This window comes from Coffea eugenioides, chromosome 7, assembly GCF_003713205.1.
Source record: "Coffea eugenioides isolate CCC68of chromosome 7, Ceug_1.0, whole genome shotgun sequence".
In the NCBI taxonomy this organism is placed as follows: Eukaryota; Viridiplantae; Streptophyta; class Magnoliopsida; order Gentianales; family Rubiaceae; genus Coffea; species Coffea eugenioides.
Genome location: NC_040041.1, coordinates 2,781,463 through 2,802,245, shown reverse-complemented (window position 1 = coordinate 2,802,245; position 20,783 = coordinate 2,781,463). Strand labels below are relative to the sequence as shown.

At 38.7% G+C, this 20,783-nt stretch overlaps 6 protein-coding genes across 7 annotated transcripts; 3 read left to right on the top strand and 3 right to left on the bottom strand.

Moving 5' to 3' along the window:
- The first annotated feature begins 497 nt into the window (after positions 1 to 497).
- On the top strand, positions 498 to 3,329 carry LOC113777863 (probable ubiquitin-conjugating enzyme E2 16). The gene is made up of 6 exons (XM_027323082.1): positions 498 to 649; positions 802 to 905; positions 1,178 to 1,280; positions 1,405 to 1,468; positions 2,755 to 2,843; positions 2,943 to 3,329. The coding sequence occupies exons 1-6, from the start codon at positions 620 to 622 to the stop codon at positions 3,036 to 3,038; spliced, it is 486 nt and encodes a 161-aa protein (XP_027178883.1). The 5' UTR covers positions 498 to 619; the 3' UTR covers positions 3,039 to 3,329.
- Positions 3,330 to 3,779: 450 nt separating this feature from the next.
- LOC113778514 (epoxide hydrolase A) lies at positions 3,780 to 5,541 on the top strand. The gene is made up of 4 exons (XM_027323951.1): positions 3,780 to 4,205; positions 4,301 to 4,483; positions 4,566 to 4,807; positions 5,042 to 5,541. The coding sequence occupies exons 1-4, from the start codon at positions 3,912 to 3,914 to the stop codon at positions 5,286 to 5,288; spliced, it is 966 nt and encodes a 321-aa protein (XP_027179752.1). The 5' UTR covers positions 3,780 to 3,911; the 3' UTR covers positions 5,289 to 5,541.
- A 131-nt stretch (positions 5,542 to 5,672) lies between these two features.
- LOC113778355 (folate transporter 1, chloroplastic) lies at positions 5,673 to 10,168 on the bottom strand. Of its 2 annotated transcripts, none has more exons than XM_027323743.1 (11): positions 9,808 to 10,168; positions 9,596 to 9,672; positions 9,132 to 9,208; positions 8,657 to 8,747; positions 8,427 to 8,517; positions 8,100 to 8,173; positions 7,839 to 7,943; positions 6,894 to 6,965; positions 6,744 to 6,764; positions 6,468 to 6,535; positions 5,673 to 6,144 (listed from the first exon to the last, which is right to left on the bottom strand). In XM_027323743.1, the coding sequence occupies exons 1-11, from the start codon at positions 9,926 to 9,928 to the stop codon at positions 6,009 to 6,011; spliced, it is 933 nt and encodes a 310-aa protein (XP_027179544.1). In that variant the 5' UTR covers positions 9,929 to 10,168; the 3' UTR covers positions 5,673 to 6,008. The 2 variants fall into 2 exon arrangements, with proteins under 2 accessions (XP_027179544.1, XP_027179545.1); XM_027323744.1 differs by having other exon boundaries at positions 7,839 to 7,940.
- Positions 10,169 to 11,519: 1,351 nt separating this feature from the next.
- On the bottom strand, positions 11,520 to 13,690 carry LOC113778754 (50S ribosomal protein L7/L12). The gene is made up of 2 exons (XM_027324247.1): positions 12,924 to 13,690; positions 11,520 to 11,893 (listed from the first exon to the last, which is right to left on the bottom strand). The coding sequence occupies exon 1, from the start codon at positions 13,507 to 13,509 to the stop codon at positions 12,925 to 12,927; it is 585 nt and encodes a 194-aa protein (XP_027180048.1). The 5' UTR covers positions 13,510 to 13,690; the 3' UTR covers positions 11,520 to 11,893; position 12,924.
- Positions 13,691 to 14,353: 663 nt separating this feature from the next.
- Positions 14,354 to 17,081, top strand: LOC113778753. Its single transcript, XM_027324246.1, has 3 exons — positions 14,354 to 14,540; positions 15,488 to 15,730; positions 15,899 to 17,081. The coding sequence occupies exons 1-3, from the start codon at positions 14,397 to 14,399 to the stop codon at positions 16,844 to 16,846; spliced, it is 1,335 nt and encodes a 444-aa protein (XP_027180047.1). The 5' UTR covers positions 14,354 to 14,396; the 3' UTR covers positions 16,847 to 17,081.
- Positions 17,082 to 17,943: 862 nt separating this feature from the next.
- Positions 17,944 to 19,748, bottom strand: LOC113778314 (peroxidase 72-like). Its single transcript, XM_027323677.1, has 4 exons — positions 19,353 to 19,748; positions 19,039 to 19,230; positions 18,790 to 18,955; positions 17,944 to 18,593 (listed from the first exon to the last, which is right to left on the bottom strand). Exons 1-4 carry the CDS (start codon positions 19,575 to 19,577, stop codon positions 18,181 to 18,183), a joined length of 996 nt encoding a protein of 331 aa, XP_027179478.1. The 5' UTR covers positions 19,578 to 19,748; the 3' UTR covers positions 17,944 to 18,180.
- Positions 19,749 to 20,783: the final 1,035 nt, after the last annotated feature.

Sequence of the window (20,783 nt, the reverse complement as noted above, 5' to 3'; positions counted from 1 at the left end):
TTTTTGGGGTAAAGACATCCCACTTTGATCATCATCAAACCGGGCCCAAAACCGGGCCGATTTTGGACCAATTCTTGTTCTTTAATTACTAGTATTACTATTTGGTAAATAAAAAGCATAAAGATGGTGATGCGATGCGATGTTAATGGGGTGATAAAATCTGGTTCGCCTCAAAAGCTCCCGTTGACGACATTAATTTAGTACTAGAATTTATTATATCAACCGTAGCAGGAGAGGAGGTCAGTATTTACCAAGAAAATTAGTGCTAGTTACTATAAAATATCCCACTAGCAGTTTAAAAACATAAAGAATAAACTCAATAAAGTCCTTAAAAATACTGTACTAGTACAACTACAGTTGTAGATAAATAAATAAGAAGACATTTTATTTGATTTGGGGAAGAAATTAGTAGAGTATTATTTGGAGAAGAAATTATAGAGGGTGAAATGAAATAAAAGCAAAAAAGAAAGAATGGGGACAGGACGTATTATTATTATTATAATTAGCAGCAGCAGGGCCATATTCCTTGTGTGCTCCTCCGTAGAATCATCCTCCTCGTCGTCAATAGTCGGCCTTTTACTGTCTATCCGAGCCAGGTATCAGGTGATCTTGCGACGCCATGACCGGCTCCTCCGCCGCCTCTCGCAAGGTTTATTCCTCTCAATCTCTCTATATGGAATTTGTGGATAATTTTACAAAATTGCGCTGTACAAAATTTTAGCTTTTCTTTCCCGATGTAGAATTTTCTTTCTTAGATTCATTTAAAGATTATTATCTTGACAATAGTAATTGTTGAATTAGGCGTTAAGCAAAATAGCGACCAACCGGTTGCAGAAGGAGCTGGTGGAGTGGCAGGTCAATCCTCCTGCTGGTTTTAAGCACAAGCCCACCGATAATCTTCAGAGGTTGTTTTCTTTTGCTTTCTTGTTTATCAGTTTTCACTTTTTTTAGCCCAATTGCTTCTTGCTCCTAACAATTGTTTTATTCCTTTTTTTTTTTTGGGGGGGGGGGGGGGGGGGGGTGGGTGGGTTGATATGATACGGGATTTGTTCATTTCGTACAGGGAAATTATTGATACTAAATCGATTTTTAATGAATGAATTACTGCTTTTTGTAACATTGCAGTTGTTTATGATTGTGATTAGCTATTGATTTAGTAAGTTGATTTGATAAAAAGGTGGGTCATTGAAGTGCATGGAGCTCCTGGAACTTTATATGCTAATGAAACATTTCAGCTACAAGTAGATTTTCCAGAACATTATCCTATGGAAGCGCCCCAGGTTGGATCTTTTTACAGTATTTCTTCTTTTTTGTTTTAATTTTTGGAGTTACTGTATATAATTTTGGCGAAAGTTTCTTTGAATGGCATTCTGATTTGTTCTTTTAATTTGGGATTGATGCAAGGTGATATTTTTGAGCCCGGCTCCTTTGCACCCTCATATCTATAGCAATGGCCACATTTGTTTAGGTAAGCTTAATCATATTACATTTCATAAAAAATCTTTGCCTCTTAGGTTTGCCGGATGCAGTTAATCTGCAGAGATTTCTTTGCTCTTTTGATTGTTAGGTTGGTGTTCTTTGTCCTTATTTGCCTTTTCTGTGGATGTCAATACAGGGGATCTAATCCATTTGCTGTTAAAACTCTTTTTGTCTAATTAAGTTTAGCATCTCAAGAAATGGAAAGATTTGTGCGAGTTATATGTTACGCCACCACTAAATTTACTGTCACCATCATGCAATGACAGCGATAGTTCTATTATGTGCAAAAATCACTACTATTTGAACGCACTGAGATGGCAGTTACTTTGAGAACATTGCCATTTCTTCAAATCTTCTATGTATTAATTGTACCCTCACTTGTCTTTCCAATCTTCCTGAAAATAGGTTTCTCTATTTCTCTCTTAAGAGAAGGAAAAATTCCTCGTATGATTGAAGCCGTTTAGTCCTTGTTTTTATAGTTTCTTAAAGTTGTTTGTTGTAATTTTTAGCATGTGCTAACAAAAAGCATATTATGAGGACCGTTGCATGTTAAGGTTTAGACTCTTTATCCTCTTATGAGGTTTGAGAAATGCAGCATTTATTGGGATTTTCATTTTACAGACAAGCTGCATTACCAATTGTTGACACTGGATGTTGTAGAAATTGCTCTTTTAGGAAGGGGTAACGAGAGTATGAGATAGCATTAGTGGGAATTGCATGTCCCCATCTAGCTCGATATTGTTCTCTGCTTGATAGGGATACAAGAATATGATTGGCTATTTGGCTTCCTATTAAAACTAAGATTTTTTTCTTGTGAATGGAGAGACAATCAAAGCTTCTCCCGTGAATTCATCTCTGGATTACTCAAGGTGAATGACAAGAAGCTTGAAGCTATAATGGCTTGGATTTTTAAGTTTCTGGTCAGAGATCCTCAGCCCAGATTAAGAGAGGAAGTGGGAGTACCTCGTTCCTTACTTACTAGAACACTCATTAGGAATTTTAGATTTTTGAGTTCACTTTTAGGAGAATTACATTTTCAAAACTAAATGAAATGGCATCTCTATGTTTTTTCTTCCTGCAACTTGCGAATATTGGCTCCACAGCTGGTCCTAAAATGTACGACGTTAACATTGGTGAAAGCAATGAAGGCCCAATGTGAGACCGTCTTGATTGCCTTTGCTTGTAATGCCTTCCATGCAGTTAGATACTTATCATTGTGACTCTGGCCTTCGGAAAATCAGTAAATCATATCTTATATATCCTCGTGCAATGCAGATATTCTGTATGACTCATGGTCCCCTGCCATGACTGTTAGCTCTGTCTGTATCAGCATTCTATCAATGCTGTCAAGTTCAACTGTAAAGGTATGCCTCTATTAGTCCTTGACGGCTTCTAGATTAGGTATTTTTTAATCACCTGCAAATCTCGGATGCATATTAATCCTTCGTTGCCTGTATGTGCAGCAACCACCAGAAGACAATGATCGTTATGTAAGAAACTGTAAAAATGGCAGATCTCCAAAGGAAACAAGATGGTGGTTTCATGATGACAAAGTGTAAAAATAATAATTTCTTCACTGTCATTAACTGTTTTAAGGAGGCAAATCAGCTCTTATTCCATCGGTAGATGAATTCAGCTTAAAAGTAAAGCTAAATATTGGCAACCAGGAGTAGTGCCGAAGAACAATTCAATGTGAATTGACTATTTTCCTGGTATTTGTAAATGAAGAGCGGACTCCTATTTTGTGCTCGCTGCTAGAAGTACAACGTGCAGTGTCATGAACTCCAATCTGTGCTGTGTTTTTGGTGATTGCATCATCTAATCCAAATTAATTTTCTGAAGATATTTAATTTCTTATATACTATCTGAATTCTCGTTAGAGTGAGGAGTTTGTCCGAGTGTCGTCCTGTTCTCGACCTCGTGGCACCTGGTGTCGCTACAAAAAAGGATCAATAGAATTATAGCCAAGGCTTGGTCGGGGATACTGAAAATCAATCTATGAATCTGTTGCATAGATGTAAATCCTCGAGAAATAAATCTGGAGTATGCTTCTAGACATTTGATGAAATGGAGTACACCTTCATGACAATATTCAAACTCAAACATCATTTGTCCTTGGCAGTGTGTCAGTTCATACTCAAGCAGCTTCTTTCTTGGTCCATCATTATGTTTAGAAGTCTATCAATCAGCTCTTCACCCGTATTTGACTGGAACACCCTTGCATCATGCCTGGCTTGAGACAAGCAGCCAAACAATGTTTGACACCAGAGCACTGACTGCATATTCTTGACCTTGCCTACTAAGTCTCTTCGCTTACGCCTTTGTCCATAGTCAATTGATGACGATTAATCCCAAATAACCCAGAAAATAAATTATCAAACAAAGCGATCATCATAGCAGGCAATCAATTTTGAAAGTTTTGTGAGGTAAAAATGATGAGCGTCATCGCGGATGTCAATCACCAGAGAATCAAGACAAATGGTATATGGATGCACATAGCTGAAAAAGGAACAGGGCCACTTGTTTTACTCCTCCATGGCTTCCCTGAGATATGGTATTCCTGGCGCCATCAAATCAACTTCTTGGCAAAACATGGTTACCACGTAGTTGCACCTGACTTGAGAGGCTATGGAGACACTGACTCCCCTCTCAGCCCCTCTTCTTACACTGCTTTCCACATAGTTGGCGATCTCATCGGCCTTCTGGATCATTTTGGCCAAGACCAGGTAAATTCTTTTGTTTGATAATTTGCACGATTTTTTGAGCTTTACTTTCTGAGCTGTAGTTTTGTAAAACTATGACTTAATTATTTGTTGGCAAGGCCTTTGTGGTGGGGATAGACTGGGGAGCTGCGGCTGCTTGGCAGTTGAGCCTGCTCAGGCCAAATAGAGTTAGAGGTATAGTTGCTCTCTCGGTTCCATTCACACCAAGATTTTCAACCATCAAAACGACCGACTCATTCAAACAGATGTTTGGAGATAATTTCTACGTTTGCCAGTTTCAGGTACTCTTGATTTCTGTTTCCTGGCGGCTATGCTACAAATATCTTCATATTTGATAAAACTAGTGCCAATCCGAAATGGTAGGAACCTGGAAGAGCAGAAAGATCATTTGCGAGGTATGATTATCTTACGGTGATGAAGAAATTCTATCTCATTAGCAAGACCGATCAGCTGATAGCTCCTCCTGGTATGGAGATTATTGATTATTTAGAAACCCCTTCATACTTACCACGCTGGATTACAGAAGATGAACTTCAGGTCATCGCTGACAAGTTCCTAGAGTCTGGTTTTACAGGAGCTTTCAATTACTACCGAGCTATGGACCTGTAAGTCTAAACCACAGTTCCATCACGAATCAACTGTAGTAAATGAAAACACCCCTAACCAGACTGGACAAGCCTATCATTCAATTAAGTTGCCATGATCAATCTTTTGTAGCGTAATGATGTGCAAGAACACGAAATTCACCTCGATTTTGTTAGATAGCAAGAGTTTATATGCTCCGGTATCAGTATGTAGCTGGTCCTGTTAATCCCGTTGTGAACATCATGTGATGACAGGAATTGGGAGCTACTTGCACCGTGGCAAGGGTCTAAAATAACAGTTCCAGCAAAGCTGATTGTGGGGAACAAGGATATTGGATTTGATTCTGGCACCAGGGAGTACATAGAAGGAAATGTGTTCAAGAGCCTAGTACCCAACCATGAAGTCGTCATACTAGACGGCCATCATTTCATCCAACAAGAGAAAGCTCAAGAGGTTTCCGAACAAATTCTATCCTTCCTCCGAAAATTTCCTGCCAAGTAATGGGACTTTATACGTCATGCTTTGTAGAGACTCTACAGTCTACAGAAAGCTGTAACGTTGGCCGAAATTTTGTTGTTCAAATGCGAAGACACTGAATCAGATAGACCTCAATCAGCGTGGAGCTTTTTCGGTGGAATCTTGCTTTCTAATAACCCACAGTGGGGGAAAAGTAACTGGAATGTATTACATTATTCCAAGTACCAATTTAGAAATAGATTGTATGTGGCTTTCTTTTTTTCTTTTTTTTTTTTTGAAATTTCTGAAAATACATTGCTCCAAGCACCACCATTGAAAAAGATTGTATATTGCATACTCTATTCGGATTTTGAAATTTCTGAACATAGAACTGGCAAATATCTAACTGCTATAACTTCACAAAGTAAAAGATACAAGACTCTTGATGGATAAGGAATCCGAACTTGGTCATCTTTGATGCGTGCAAATCGTGGCTAGAACCCAAGACAATTGAACATGTAAAAGATACATGGTAGACAGTATCAGAAGTTGGACAATGTAACAAACTAGAGATGTATCACTTTTCAATCAATTATAGCCGACAGACAAATTGAACAAGATATTTGCCTCAACTGTTCATAGCTCACTCCTCTCTGCTGTAACATTGGGTACTACACCATCTATCATCTTTTTCAACTACAACTTTTCTTTTCCTAAGGTTTTGATACTGACATGTAGATTTCTTGATTACAAAAATGAGCTAAGCTATTGATCTTTCCATTTAGCCAGTTTTAGCATGTTTAGAACATTCTCATACACAATAAATGTTATCGAAGCAGCTGGAACATTTTTTAGCACATTTGCAGTGATACCCTTGTAAAACCCTCGTAGACCCTCATACCTGTGAACAGAAAACGGGGAAGGTAAAACAAATTGTAAACTACTAAAGTTTCCACAGGAAGGCTAAAGGTGAAGAAAGTGTAATGAAAATTTTCCCATTGTTAAAGTAGAAATTGGCTAAGATTGTTGCACAAACTTGACAGATGATTCTCGTTGTTGCATTCAGCCAGGTCTTGCAAAGAATGTCCTACAGTACTTTCAACATGCCAAGGACCATGTGTTTGTGATTGTGATTGTGATTGTGCGTGTGCATGTGCGTTTGCGTGTGTGTGTACGAGGGAGAGAAAGATCACCACAAGACTGGGAGAAAATTTTGATTTTCACCTTGCTGTTTGTTTCATTACATGCCAGCTGTCCATGTATCTTGGAATTCCATCTGTACTCGGCCGTTGCTACAGAAGGAAGAGTAAAAATCAAACTGGCCATTAGCTACCATAATACAGGAAGAAACAAGATCATATGTATATCCCTATCTAAATATTTTTTTTTCTCTCAGCAAGCCACTCAGAGCATCATCCTTAGTGGCTCAGTCTCTCTCCTCATCTCGTGAGTGAATATGAAAGATATGGATAAGATCAAGTGAATGTTTAGGTTCCTCACCTGCAGTCGAGATCGAATGACCTGCAATACAGTGTTAACAAGGTCTTAGTAAAGGGATTATAATACCGTGAGAAGTATATATAACATGCTTCCCAAATAAAAATACATCAACATAACCAAATTTTAGATAGGGTTTGTGCAGATGTCTACCTGAAATGGGTACGTTGAAACAATGGCAGCCAGTTTTGAAGTAGCCCCTAATGCCGCATAATCAATTGAATCCTGTCAAGAAAATACAATACAATGCTAAAACTTCTAAATCCTGAAGGAAGAGCAAATCAGCAATTATTCTGCGTTTCCAAGCCAGAGGAATTTGATATGCAGACATGGAAAGAGACCAAATAGGACTACAAAGCCAAAAAGAGAAACAAAAAATAGGAAAATTCATCTTAAACTTTTACTAACAATTAAAACAGAACAGCAAAGTGAGAATTAAGTACCACCATAATACAGTTATACATGTAGAAGAAGCAAAATCAACTCGCCTTCAAATTCTTAACAAAGAGAGATGAAACTTTCCAAAGGTGGCCAAGTATGCAACTACAGGAGAGTTTAACATTAAAATGAGAGGAAAAAAATGTAGTGCATTCATAAGATACCTAAAAAGCTAACACTGAAAAAAATGTAGTGCAGTCAAAAGATGCGTAAAAAGCTAAAACTAACTTATGACTTCTCATGTTCTGTCCTAGTGAGTTTACTCTAAATCCTTACACTGACAACACACTTGTATCTTTTAAACTAGGGGCAGAAAGGATGCATTAAAGATAAGAAAGAGCGATATAACTTTTACAGAAGACAAATGTCCCAAATGCACACAAGCAGCAGCGAATTCGGTTTATCAAACAGATACACAAAACTTATCAGGTGAAGTCCTGCAAGGCTTTCTCATAAAACAAAACACCTGCTTCTCATAATCAGAATTTTTAAGCCTAAGGAAAGCATAAAGCACTAGTTTAAAGCAAATAAGGATGCCCAAATGCAGCTTTTAGTTTTGCTCAAAAAGCACTAAAATTAGCTTATTTTAAGCCAAAGAGAACGGGCCTAAAGGTTCGCCCCATTACAATTTACAGACAGGTATATATGCTGAAGACTCACCAATGAGTCATCAGTGGAGCCTTCACCTCCTTCAGACTTGAGTTGAATGAAAGCTTTACGAAGTTCCTCATATGCAGTGAATTGAATAGCTCCATGTGTAACCTGCTGAAGCAAAACCAGGACCAGTCAGTTGATTACATGAGTATACAATGAAAGGAAGCCAGTCAAACCAATAAATTCAATAACCGAACAAAGCTGCCATTTTGTGTGTGTGTGTGAGAGAGAGAGAGAGAGAGAGAGAGAGAGAAGAGATGGGCTAACAAGAAAAAGGCTAGGCACCAGCCCCTTATAAAGTGCTTTCCACCCTTCTTCTTTTAGAATCGTCCTTAAAGCATCTACAATCAGAAGGAAAACATGAACCTCAGATTGGTCACAGCAGAAAACAAGAATAATGTTCATAAACATGGTGAAAAGGAAATGTAGACAGATACAGCTGTTCAAAATTTGGAATTAGATATGCATGCAAATATCACGTGAAATAGATAGTAGTCCCTTTACCAAAACTGATTAGAATACTTTAAATTATTCCCAATAGTAAATCAGAGGCAAATGAATTAAAATCTAATACCATGAAAGAGCTGAGCATACCATGAAAGCCAGAGTATGGACGGACTTGTTGAGGAGTCTGTAGTTGAAGTCTTGTTTTTACTAACCAAACAGGATTTGTGCACAAAGAAACCTGAGATAGGCACAACCTCACTTTTGTTACAGGTTGAAATAGATGTCCAAATTTCAATTTTGGAACTGCATTATACAGAATAAAATTGGCACAAGCAGCAGTTAAAACAGTCAGAATTCCATTTAAGTACAGTACTAACCAGAGCTCCCGCTTCAGCAGCTGAAGCTAGATGCAGGCCTGGGCTCAGCTCTGGCCTATTTTCTAGATATCTCTGCTTGGCCTTGCTATAGCTGCATACAAGAATATCATGTCGAATAGGCAGGAAAATTATCTCCAAATTGGAAAACAAAGCTTATAACTGGAGACTCATTCAGCCGGGAATGGAATTAGAGAAAAAGTCCAAGTGCAATAACCTTCAATTGCTGCACAAGTTATTGTTATTATACTTATTTACTTTTATCAGAAAAGGAACAGATTATGCTGGAAGAAACTAAAAGTATGGAGAAAATGCCAAACATGATACGCTAGCAAACATACACTAGAAAAGGTGAATGACTGTGTGCATTCGTCTTCAACTTGAAAAAATAATATATTACTTTATCCAAGTGAACCAGACTCAATAGTGTCGTTGTGTATTACAAGATATTAGCAAAGACCCGAGAAGTAAAACTTACAAGAAGAAATACAAACCCCATGAAAAAGTTGACCCAAGAACAGCAGGGTAAAAGCCGGCATAAAGCCCTCTGAGACCCTGAGGCAGAAAGCGTAGAAATTAGATACCAGAGCTGTAGCCAATAAGAGGGGAAAAAATAAAAATTGGAAATACTGCCAAAAGATGAAGAAGAAGGAGAAAATCAAATTTGTATATAATCACCAAAAGCAAGTCGTAGTGCAAGTTGACCAGTTACAAGAGTATTGATAACATCAATTTCAATTTAAAAAAAAAAGAGTAAACTTTCACGTTTCAGTAAGCTCAAATCTTTAAAAGGAGGAAAAGCTGATTCAAAATTCATATAAAAAAAAAAGTAAAATCAGCAAAAGGACTTGCTACATGAGTTACCATCAACCCGTCATCTATCTGGGATCCTGAAGCGAAGGTATCTAAAAAGAAGACGTGATGCTGAAAAAAGAAACAAACCTCGGAGCGAGCAATGGTGAAGAGAGCGTGAGGAGTATTCTTGTAGCTCGGGAGGTTGGAGATTCGCCCGTCGTGCACTATTTGGAAAATAAACAAAAACTAATCGTCATGATGATTTCATATACTTTTCCTTTTCGAGTTAATGCATATACGTACGAGACTAGAGAGAATGGGGCCAGGAAGGAAGGAAGGAAGAAAGAGCGGGAGGTAACCTTGGAATCTGGTACGGACGACGTCAAGGGGATGAGAGAAAGTGACGGTGGCGAGACCGGCGAGAGCGCCGGCGGTGGCGTTCTCCCATTGCCAGTCCACCACCGACCGCCACGCCGACATCTCTGCTATTAAAGCTCCGTCAGTATTCTTGGTTCTGCTACGACAGCGTTTTTCCTATCATTTCTTTTCATTGATCAAACAAGAAAGAGAGAATAAGACGCCCAAATATTACGGAGAACGATACGGAAGCCACAAATCGTGGAAGCTCCAGTCTATTCCTATCCTATATAAGAAGAGAAGAGAGTGACAAGTAATCAATAAATGATTGATTCCGCCACCATACAGTCTGAACCTGGGATGTAACAGTAGAGGAGGGAAAACACTAGTGAGAATTTTATATACTTTGGTTGCTTGCCTTGGACGACATTTTCAATTCTCTTTTGAGGCGGCTTCTCTCTTTTGTTGGGTTTAGTTTTAGCCTGATAATTCTTCCTTTTATACTTTCTGATCTGATTGATGGTAAAAGTTTTATTATATTCCCTTCGTTCAAAGATTGGCGTGCTCGTGCTCGACTTCCTCCACCTCCACGGAGTGCTTCAGCAGAGTGTGCGTTTTGTCATAGGAAGAAATTTATTATTATTGTTAATATTATTAAATGCCGAAATAATATAAGTATTATTGTTTTAAACGCCCCCCAAAAAAGAAAAAGTCGAACACAAGAAAATACTACTACTAGTTCTTTAAAACCTCCACCTTGCTTCTTTCTACACATCACATCTTTATTATATTTCCGTGGCAACTTTTTCTTTCTTGCTTTTATGCATTTTGCAAGTGAAAACTTGGCTAGGGATGGATGGAATGAAGCAGAGTCAGGCCAGAAAACGCCGCACCACCAGCATTGAAAGCTCATGTCTCCACCACTTACCACAATATCTTTTTTTTTTTTTTTTTTTTGGTTGCCCGCCCGGTATCCGAAGCTTTGCCTCGACTAATCCGGACCCGACCCGCGTCGCACACCTGGTTATGGTGGGTGAGTCTCCCAACAAGGGTGTCTGCGTACACTAGGATTCGAACACGAGACCTGCTTAAGCGAATCCGAGCCGCTTACCACTCGGACCAACCCCTGTTGGTCCACAATATCTTTCATCCTCCAGAAGTCGGATATCTTGATGCAGCAGTCACAGTATTCGGTTGCCAGCTTAAAGAAGGCATAGAACCAATGCAAAACAATCTATACATTTAATTTAATAGCTGAACATAACTAGTCATTGTCTTAGTCAAGATCCAAAAATTCTCAACTACTTGAAAGCTTAGAACCTTCTGTTCTTATAATGATAAAAGTACTCCTGTCCCGAATAGAAGACAGGAGATGCCCCCTACATATGACCAAAAGGCAGAAATCATTCATGATTTGGCCATCTTATACTACGTCGTGGCAAGGGAGACAGCCATCATAGGTAAATTCAGGAACAACATTCAATTGTTTTCAGCAATAAAATTGCTTTAGAGATCAGAGAGTAAAGTCAAAAATCAGCCACAACCAACAATAACTGAACAACAACAAAATAATTGTAAAATCTCATGTCAAATGCTTAATATTATTGTAATACAAGTAGTTTCTCAGAAATTTAAGCATTCCATAAGAAAGATAAAAGCTCGAAGGATGACCACCATGACAAACACTGAAGATGTTCAGGTCATACAAAGCTACTTCAAAAATGTAACAACCTTGACTCAATCTAATTACGTATGGGAAGAAACTTCTTAAATCTGTTGAATTTCATAATAGCTAGCCTAAACAAGAAAACATTACGCGTTGTCTGCAGCTTGAACAACTAACCCAAATGGAAATACTTCACTTCGGTTGCAGAGCTGTAACAAATGTAACTCAAGCTTACCATACACTTTGAGTTTAATCATAATAAAAGGAGTTACAGAAATACTACTCTCGGTGATCAAAGGTCAAACTAATATGTGTTGCCTATCAACCAATAACTTCATTAGTACATCAACTGCAGCAGAATCAGGTTGCAGAGCAGAAACTCTAAAAGTTGTTATGCTGCTGGCATTGAAAATGGAAAAATCCTGAACAAAAAGCATAATATGCAAATCAGTACCCATTAAAAAGTTCCAAATATCCAAGCACTTTACAACATGTAATTGTAAATTCAAATTATTCTGAATGTCAGGAAGAAAATAATATCTATAACGAGTTTAATGAACACCCTGAACTCTTAAATATGCCACACTGTGTGCGCCTTCACTACTCCTACTACCATGACATGGAGAGTGGGTGTACAGGAGATAGAGACCATCCTTATTAAAATTCAAATGACAGCCCTAACCCCACCTCCATGATGCCCCATGGCAATTGAGCTTCACACAAAATACATTAATGATTCCAATGTGCTTCCTGAGGCACCATTTAAAATACCACTTACAAGTTACAAGGTAGTATGTCCTCCTGAATTTTCAGTCCAAAAAATGGATAGTTCTTAAATCCAAATGAAAGTAACTTGAAGTCTGTCTAACTATATTCCTATTGTGGTCAGGAAAAATTTGACCAGATCAAAGTCTATGGCCATAGCAGCTCCACTATCCATTTGCCTTCTTATTAAGTTATCAGAGAGTCCAATCGTAAAGTAATCAAGGAAATATAGACTTCTTTGGCCATCCTAATTAACAACACGAAAACTTTATCAAGCCCAACAGCAACTAAAACAAGTTTGAGTTATGAAAGCAGGCAGATCTCTGTGTGACTGCAATTCACGTGATAGACTCCAGACAACGCACGCAACAAAATCCATACTTTTATTCATCATATGGGTAAGACCCATTTATCCACGAAAAAAGCTGGACAAGACCGTACAAAAACAGCAAAGATAGCATCATTCTACAAATGCCTGAATGACAAATTCAGAATCTATATCATACGAGATCCTGAAGTATGAAAGCAGCCAGTTTTGCCAACAAATTCAGTTATTGAGACACCCAATTCATCATAATGGAATAGAAGCACTTAAATTCCCGAATCATAAGAACAAAGTACCATTGTACCAATAGCTTAAACTCTGTCTAAGCTTACTCGAATAAGCATGAATGCAAAAGCAGTTACCTCACTCCATCGTGACTTTAGCCCCAACCTGCTTCAACTTCTCGACAATCTTCTCAGCCTCCTCTTTGGTTACTCCCTTTTTCAACAATGTGGGCGCCTTCTCCACCAAATCCTTAGCTTCCTTCAATCCCAAATCAGTGCACGCTCTCACTTCCTTAATAATCTTGATCTTCGCTGCAGAATCAAATCCGCCCTCCAGTTTCAAATCAAACGCCGTCTTTTCCTTCTTCTCCTCGGCCGCGGCAGCCGGCCCACCACCTTTCCCCTTTGCTCCTCCTAATCCGGCACCACTAAACCCCATTCCGGGCATCATAACCGCCATCACCGGCATCTCCTCAATCCCCAATTTCTGTCTCAACACCTCCGTCAAGTCCGAAACCTCAAGCAACGTCAGTCCCGAAAGTTCATCTACAATTGCGGACACATTAGCCGGCGGTGCAGGCGGCGGCTTTGGTTGCTCAGCTACGGTCGTGAAGTTCGAGAATCTGGGACTCAAAATCGGGGGTTTTGGGACGTGGGTTTTCGTGTAATTAAATTGTAAGCACCGGAAAGATTGAGAAATGAGCCGGCAATAAAAATGCCTCATTGTTAGAGCAATCTATTATGGGGAGTGAAGAAATCACAGACTACGGAAGCATGGCTTTAAAATTGCTAAATTGCAGGGAGTTTGGAAGCAGCTCGAGTGAGGACTGCAGAGGGAGGCCTAAACCCACCAGCGGAGAAAATTTTTGGTGGGTTTAAGGTTTGGGACTTAGGAAGGATGTTTGGGCCTTGCTTTCTCGGACCGAGAGTCTGAGAGGCAGGCTTTACATTTTTACATCAATAGCTATTTCTTTTCTTTTTATTTGTCAATGGTTTTGTCTATTCCTACTACTACTTGTTTTGAAAATTACGGTGTGTATTAGAACCGAGTGTGTTTGGATTGCAAATTTATTTTAAATAATATTTTGTTTGTATTATAAATATATTTTTTAATTTATTTTTTTGTTTTCTTAATTATTTTTTATTTCACATGCATCACATAAAAAAAAGTGCTACAGTAATTATTTTAAATAATACTCTATCCAAACACACTCACTTATGTATTTGGATACCCAAATAATAGTAAAAAATGAATTGTTTATATTACAAACATAATTTTTAACACATCTTTTTATTTTATTAATTAAATTTTTATCTCACATTTATTACATCATAAAAAATATTATTATAATTATTTCAAATAATATTTTAAATAATCTCTCATGCAACCACGCCAGACTGCAGGCACGAGACTCTGGTACTGCCTGCACTGGCGCAAAAACGTGTCTCGTCTGGTGTTATGTGTTACTACAAAATGGTACCTCTGGTAGTTGTATATTACTGGCGGTAGCAGTAGCATCTGATTGTTGCTTGCTGTATTTTCTCTTTTAGATTTTTTCCGTCGAACTTGAAAGCTTTGAGAGAGGCCCTGAAGGCATAGAGAAATTAGGAATGGCTGGCCCTGTTAAGAGAGGAAGAAAACGAAAAGAAGTATTAATTCAAGAGAGCCTTCAGGCTGCTGCTGGTGGTGGTGGTGGTGGACTACACCAAATGCAACTGGATGACCCCTTCCTACCTTCATTTCCTCCTCATCAGGTTGTTTCAAAATCCACATTCTCTATCTACTGCTTTTCTTAATTTTTTTTTAACAGCATAATTTGCTGGTGTTCTTGCTTTTCCATTCAAGCAATGGCTTTCTGGGGTTTGTTATGATCGTGTAATCTCTTTGATTACGAGGCTTTGCATTGCCCCTTTGATAGTTATTCATTGAACCTTTTAGTAGTACGAATCAGACCATTTGGGCCTTCATCTTGAATTTCGTGGAGAAATAACTTCTATTTTTGGTTTCTATATTCTGCAAAGATTTCAACTTTCGTGGAACTTCAATAGTTTTAACCAGTGATAAATAGTTCCGCTGCAACATTGCGCTTCAATCTTAATGGTTTTGCACAGGATTTCTTGCTTTAGTGTTGCAATGTCATAGTATTTCTGGAATTTTATCTTTTCATACCTGATAAAGAGGATCAAGTATGTTGCTTTACTCTTCTTTTTTTTTTTTACACAAAAAGATACAGACTAAAAGAAGCAGATGATGCTATTATTCCCTTGCAGTGTGACTATTTAACATCCCTAAGACTATTAGTTGTAGGTTGCTAAGCATATTCAGAAAGCTATTATCCCCTTTCCACTGTAATCCTAAGTTGGCTATGTGTTTAAAAGCTTTAGACTTGATTGCACCCCCCACCCCCCCAAAAAAAAAACCCAAAAAAAAAAGAAAAAAAAGGATATTTTTTTCATTGAACCTGAGTATATAAAATAGATACTGAAGCTTCTGTATTACTATAGACAAGGTTGTGCAGTTTCTTGTCTTGGCTTAAGAGCTTTAGCTTGACGTGTCTATACAGGACACAGCAATTTTCCCTGCAAAGCGTTAGTATATGAATTATATTTTAAAGGTTTTGTATTACTATAGACAAACTTGTTCAGTTCCTTGTCTTGGCTATTTATATAAGAGCTTTAAATTTGTTGATATGTCTATATAGGACACAGTGATTCTGCCTGCAAAGCATAGGTATCCAACTCGAGGTTCATCTGCAGTCCCTCATGAATGTCCTAGTTCCACGGCTTCTCTCACTTTTCCACTTCGACACCAAATTGGAACTCCCAAGCAATCTTATGTCACAGCAAAGAGGGTTTTGCTAGAGGCAAACAATACATTGTATCCAGCTGGTGGAGACGTAAAACCTTTAGAAAAATGCAGTTCAGAACTCCCTCATCAAATTCAGGTAACGCGAAATTAGGCCTTCAGCCTTGTCTGTCCTCGTAACTTCTGTAAATTGTTAAGATTCTAATAACAATTGATTTATTCACTTGATTGCCTCATTGATTTCATTTCATATGTAAATCTGGAAGCATTCAGTAATCAGACCTTATGATGGTGTTATGGTGTACAGGTCTCTACTTTTCCAGCTACCTCATTAAGTCACTCAAGTACCAGTGCTGAAATTGGTAAAAGCATGAAAAATGCTGGAAGTTCTGCTTCAACCAAAGAATGGTCTGCTCCAATCAGCAGCGGGGACAGGCTAGATGTGGAAAAGTTTACTGCAAATCTCCTTTGGCAAACTGAAAGACCTGAAAATTTCCTTCCACTTGTTCCGCTCATTAATGAGCGGAACTCAACTGAAAAAAATTTGCACATGACTGGTGCCAATTTGGGATCAAATGCTATCCATGAAGTACCAGAGAAGATTGCAACAAGCAGCCATACTAAAAAAAATAGCCAGTTAAGCAGATGTCCAAGTTTTAACCTTTCTGAGATGGCTCATATGTCCAATGATGATTTTCATGATGATGAGGAGGTCGAGTCAGCAATTGATCCTGCTTTGGTGACAGTACATCAGTATAGAGTGAACCAAGAAGTCGCACCCCTACTTAGGGCTATCTTTGCAAAATATGGTGACATTGCTAAAAACACCATTCTGGAGTCTCCAAAAACCCGTAGAATCTTCCTTGAAATGGTCTGTGGTATCTACCAAAAGCTCGAAAACTCTGGAATTCTTGATATTTCATCTTTTGAGCTCAATACCTTGCTTCGTCTAATTCATGATCTTGAGTGCATGAAGCTGGATGTCAAGTGGCTCCATCAGAAGATAGATGAAATTTCTTATGCTAAACATATACTTGGGGACTATTTTAGCCTGAAGAAAGAAAGGACTAGAAACTTTGAGTTGATTGCAAGAAAGGAGGAAGAGCTGGGTGTCTTACAAAAGAAGATCTTTTCGGAAAAAGTTGAGCTGGAAGCAATGAAGAACAAGGCTGAGGAGATCGATAAAAAGGTTGTGGATCTGAAGGAGAAAGCAAGTGGATTCTGCCGAAAGTCTCTTGTGCATGGACTCCTGTAGTTCAGCTTTGCTCGTTACTAGGCTGTTTAAACTATTATTGAACTTGATTTGTAAAAAAAGTTTAATGACACCTTTGCTGTAGATAGACTTTTAACTTTTTACCATGTTGAGCTCCATGCAGCATTTCTAGCTCTAGACTAGTTAGAAATTAACGAATTGCTGAAGTCAATTTGTTAAAATCTACTGGTAGATACTCCTATGGGATGTTTAAATCAAGTTTGCTGATTAAAGTTTCTGACCTTGGTCTTTGATGGTGAAGTTTTTCTTTTACTGTTGGAAAAGTCGAATTTTCTCATTTCATCTTACTGCTAGTAGCAATGTGAAACCAGGGTCTTTTGACCTGTTATCCAGGCGCTCTCCACCAAATTGCAGCATTTTGGTTTTTGTGCGTGTCTAATATTGCCTTCCTAGTTGGATTATATATATATAGCAGATGCCAAGGTTTGGTTTTCCTCGACTTCCCTACTTATCTGTCGATGTTTTGTTCCACATTATCTTCGCTGGAAATAGTATATGGTTGCATTAGAATCCAAATTAATCTATAGTCTTCCAATCTCGAAGGCTACATAACTCTATTTTGTCACGGTTACATCAAATTTTCGTACAATAACTAGATAACTAGAAAGAACATCCAAGAGTTCGATGCAAGATGATGCAGAAGCAGTTAGACTGGTCCTAATGAAGGCAATCGGAAAAAACTGGAGGAAAGTTAAAGTAGGGATAAGCAACAAAGCTTTAATCAAAGCCCTCCAGCAAAGAAACTGCCCTGAAGTTCGATGTGTGGCATTAATGGAGGACATCCATTCCCTTAGCTCTGTGTTCTTAAAGTGCTCTTTCTTTTGCACAAGAAATGACAATATGGATAGAAGTATCTTGGTGCCCATGCATTAGGCATTATCCAAGATGAAGAGTACGTTTCGACCAAAAAAAAAAAAGTCCCTGGGCTCGTATTTGCCCTTGGAGGCATTAGGCAAAGTTCTAACATGTGAATCCTGAGTTCAAGTTTTGATTATCCGCCACGGGTAAGTTCAAAGTGCCCAAGTTGAGATGATAATTGTCAAGTACCCGAAGAAACGAAAACTTGGAAAATTGAAATACAAAAGAGGAAAAAGCATTGAAATTCATTCAGGACAACAACAAATTGCGGCCAAAGCTCCATGAAAATTAATACAAGCTGAAATAAATAAGTAGCGGAAGATGAGAGCGGATAGGATGATCCCGTGCTGAGGTGTTCCCGGCCGCTGAGAGGAGAATCATGCGGGTGCTGACTGCTTGAGTGACAGAAAGATTGGGACATGCCGTTTTTTGGCAGCCATGACTACGTGGTCTTAAGACTAAGAGTTGACCGTCCTGCAGTTCTTACGGATCTCACCCTTGGAACCTGTCAAAGGTGAAATGTTTGCCATCTTGAGCATGGACTTGGGGAATTGCTCAAAGAAGAGTTGGTTATTCTGGGCGTATTGTTTCACCAACTGTAGTGATACAGCACTCTTGGTCACAAGAACCTGGTCAGAATTTAATAGGCCCTTTGAAGCCAACAAGTTCTTGAAGTAGCTGTTATCGAATTTTGTTGGGGTGACAAAGTCCAAGACAAACAGGTTTTGGTCACCACCCGATCTTGGGCACCTGGTCCGCAATTGGTTCGCGTATGCCTGATTTAAGGTGAAATCAGGCTGCCCATTTCCTGATTGATTGTAAAGCCTTTGCCTGAAGCTGGTACATCTTGATTTCCCGATCGTGTGGCTTCCTGCAGGACAATCAGAGTACTTCATATATGAAAGCCCCCATACTTTTTTTTGGGCTCCCTTTTTGAAATTTTCAAACGGAAAGGGATAATTAAGTGGGAGTTTAACTTATTATGATCATTATCTAGTGGCATCTAGCGGCTTTCAAGTGAAGTTTATATTATTGTTTGTGTGTACCGTACTAGCTTGGTATATTACCAGATAATGCTACAAGATCAACAATGTCAAGCCCTTGAAGCTTAAACTTGGTAAGAATAGTCTGAAATGTGTTATTTGGGGCAGGAATGTTGTTGTTGGATCCGCTCAAACTGGCACCTCTGGAGTCTCTTCTTCCCAATGGTACCTCCCAGCTTGGTCCACCAGACTGCAAAATGCATTTACCATCAGCTCTCCTGAAAGTGATGCAGTAATTATAACTTCATTTGCTAGTAAGAACTTGATACTTACCAAAACAGTGGAATCTCTAGCAGCAAGAGCCAGGATATCAGCACAAGAGACAGTATGAGGACATTCCTTCTCCAATGCAGACTTAATTTCATCAATGACTTCGAATCCACGGGCTGAATTCCTGTTTGGATTCGACATCTTCTCGCTGATTATAGCCCCAATGCTATCGAGGAGTAGTGATGCATCACATCCCTTATTATAAAGGGGAGAGCAAAAACAGAAAGAAGAATTGGTTAGTCAAGTGTATTAATCACTGAATAAGCGATAAGTAGGTGTGCTGCTGAAGACAAGTAAACGAGTTTGCATGCACAAACCTTGACAAAACAGTCATGGAAATGGAGCCTAATCAATGAAGCAGCCATACGGGCTTCTTTGGCAACGGCCTTCGCAACGATGGAATACACAATTTCTTTAGCTTTTGGGCAAGTCCGGTCATAGAACTGAGGATACAGGTAGCCTCCGCTTGTCTTACCACACAAGCAAAGCGGTGCAAAAGCTAGCATAGCTGCAATAATCAGAAAGCTCATGGACTGAGTCATTTCGTTAACTCTCTGTTGTTACACTTGGAGACCAAAGGTTGAAGACTTCTACAAGGACGCTTAGATTGTATAGAGAGTTCGTTTTATGTCAAGGTTTGTGATGGATGATATGGTTATTTATAGAACAAACTTCAAAAGAAAAGAGAAGAAAAAAGAAGAAACGAAATTTGGAGACAGAATCATGGAGTTGGTGGAATTTTAGTTAGGATTGGTACTCGTTCATGTGATGGTTTAGTGAAAGCAATCTTTTGGAATAGCACGAATAATTTACTTTCTAATTTTAACACATGGAAATTAATTGATGTAGACTTTGTCGGACAGCTTTACCGCATCAGATTTCCAGTTTCACTGCCATTGCAGTACAGATTGCTGATATCGGCCCTCTAGCCTGCGTGCTACCTGACCACCCTAAAAGTCATTCCTATCCGTTATGTGTGTTTGTGTGGTCCAATCAATCTGACTTTTTTTTTACGTCTCCAGTAGAATATTTGTCTTGCAATCATGCATCAATAATTGCAACTAAAGGTTAAAATTATTGAATTGTAAACAAATGTTCATCCAGGAAGTGATTTTCTGGCTGAAAGTGATAGGATAGGAATTTAGTTCATCGTTAGCTATGGGCTTAAAAAGGTATATGTTGAAATATTTGAAAAAACGATGATTGATGTATTTTTCTTGATTCTCTTAGGCGGACAGGAGCATAGAAGAATGAAGTAATCCTCAAATTAAGGGCAGAATCATTGGAATTTCGTTGGCAAGAAAATGTTTTGGAGAATTGCAGGAGTGGTTAAATATTTGAGAGTTGATTCGGTCAACCGCATTGTTTTTGCTCCCGGTTTGAAGCTACTACAAACGTGAGAAGATGCCAAACAGCAGGCATTGAGAAAAACGGAGGAGTGGGAGTAGAAGTACCTGCTCTGTTGACGAAATATGATGGATCATTTCAAAAAATCATTGGATGGTTCCCCTAACAGATTGTGTCGGTGTTCATTAATTATTCTTGACTGGCCAAACTGCTAAAATGAGCTGGAATAACATTGCATAAACCTGTTTTTAACTTGCTTTGACCAAAGAAAGAGATTGCAAATTTATCTTTGTACAGGCACATGGAGCTTGGCAAGGAAAACGGAGACTAAATTTTAATGTCGGAACAGCTGAAAACAGTGCACTTCTTCCCTTGAAATTGCGTGTTTGATTTCATTATTT

Excerpts from the sequence above, each read along its gene's own strand:
- LOC113778314 (XM_027323677.1), bottom strand. The coding sequence starts at position 19,577 with ATGACTCAGTCCATGAGCTTTCTGATTATTGCAGCTATGCTAGCTTTT. Across the intron at positions 18,956-19,038 it reads CTAGAGATTCCACTGTTTTG|TCTGGTGGACCAAGCTGGGA; the intron begins GTAAGTATCAAG and ends TGCATTTTGCAG. Across the intron at positions 18,594-18,789 it reads TGATCTTGTAGCATTATCTG|GAAGCCACACGATCGGGAAA; the intron begins GTAATATACCAA and ends ATTGTCCTGCAG.
- LOC113778514 (XM_027323951.1), top strand. The coding sequence starts at position 3,912 with ATGATGAGCGTCATCGCGGATGTCAATCACCAGAGAATCAAGACAAAT. Across the intron at positions 4,206-4,300 it reads ATCATTTTGGCCAAGACCAG|GCCTTTGTGGTGGGGATAGA; the intron begins GTAAATTCTTTT and ends TTTGTTGGCAAG. Across the intron at positions 4,484-4,565 it reads TCTACGTTTGCCAGTTTCAG|GAACCTGGAAGAGCAGAAAG; the intron begins GTACTCTTGATT and ends CCGAAATGGTAG.
- LOC113778355 (XM_027323743.1), bottom strand. The coding sequence starts at position 9,928 with ATGTCGGCGTGGCGGTCGGTGGTGGACTGGCAATGGGAGAACGCCACC. Across the intron at positions 7,944-8,099 it reads TGGTGCCTAGCCTTTTTCTT|CAGGTTACACATGGAGCTAT; the intron begins GTTAGCCCATCT and ends GTTTTGCTTCAG. Across the intron at positions 6,765-6,893 it reads TTTCAACGTACCCATTTCAG|GTCATTCGATCTCGACTGCA; the intron begins GTAGACATCTGC and ends ACTGTATTGCAG.
- LOC113778753 (XM_027324246.1), top strand. The coding sequence starts at position 14,397 with ATGGCTGGCCCTGTTAAGAGAGGAAGAAAACGAAAAGAAGTATTAATT. Across the intron at positions 14,541-15,487 it reads CTTCATTTCCTCCTCATCAG|GACACAGTGATTCTGCCTGC; the intron begins GTTGTTTCAAAA and ends ATGTCTATATAG. Across the intron at positions 15,731-15,898 it reads AACTCCCTCATCAAATTCAG|GTCTCTACTTTTCCAGCTAC; the intron begins GTAACGCGAAAT and ends TATGGTGTACAG.
- LOC113778754 (XM_027324247.1), bottom strand. The coding sequence starts at position 13,509 with ATGAGGCATTTTTATTGCCGGCTCATTTCTCAATCTTTCCGGTGCTTA.
- LOC113777863 (XM_027323082.1), top strand. The coding sequence starts at position 620 with ATGACCGGCTCCTCCGCCGCCTCTCGCAAG. Across the intron at positions 650-801 it reads CCTCCGCCGCCTCTCGCAAG|GCGTTAAGCAAAATAGCGAC; the intron begins GTTTATTCCTCT and ends TTGTTGAATTAG. Across the intron at positions 2,844-2,942 it reads TGTCAAGTTCAACTGTAAAG|CAACCACCAGAAGACAATGA; the intron begins GTATGCCTCTAT and ends CTGTATGTGCAG.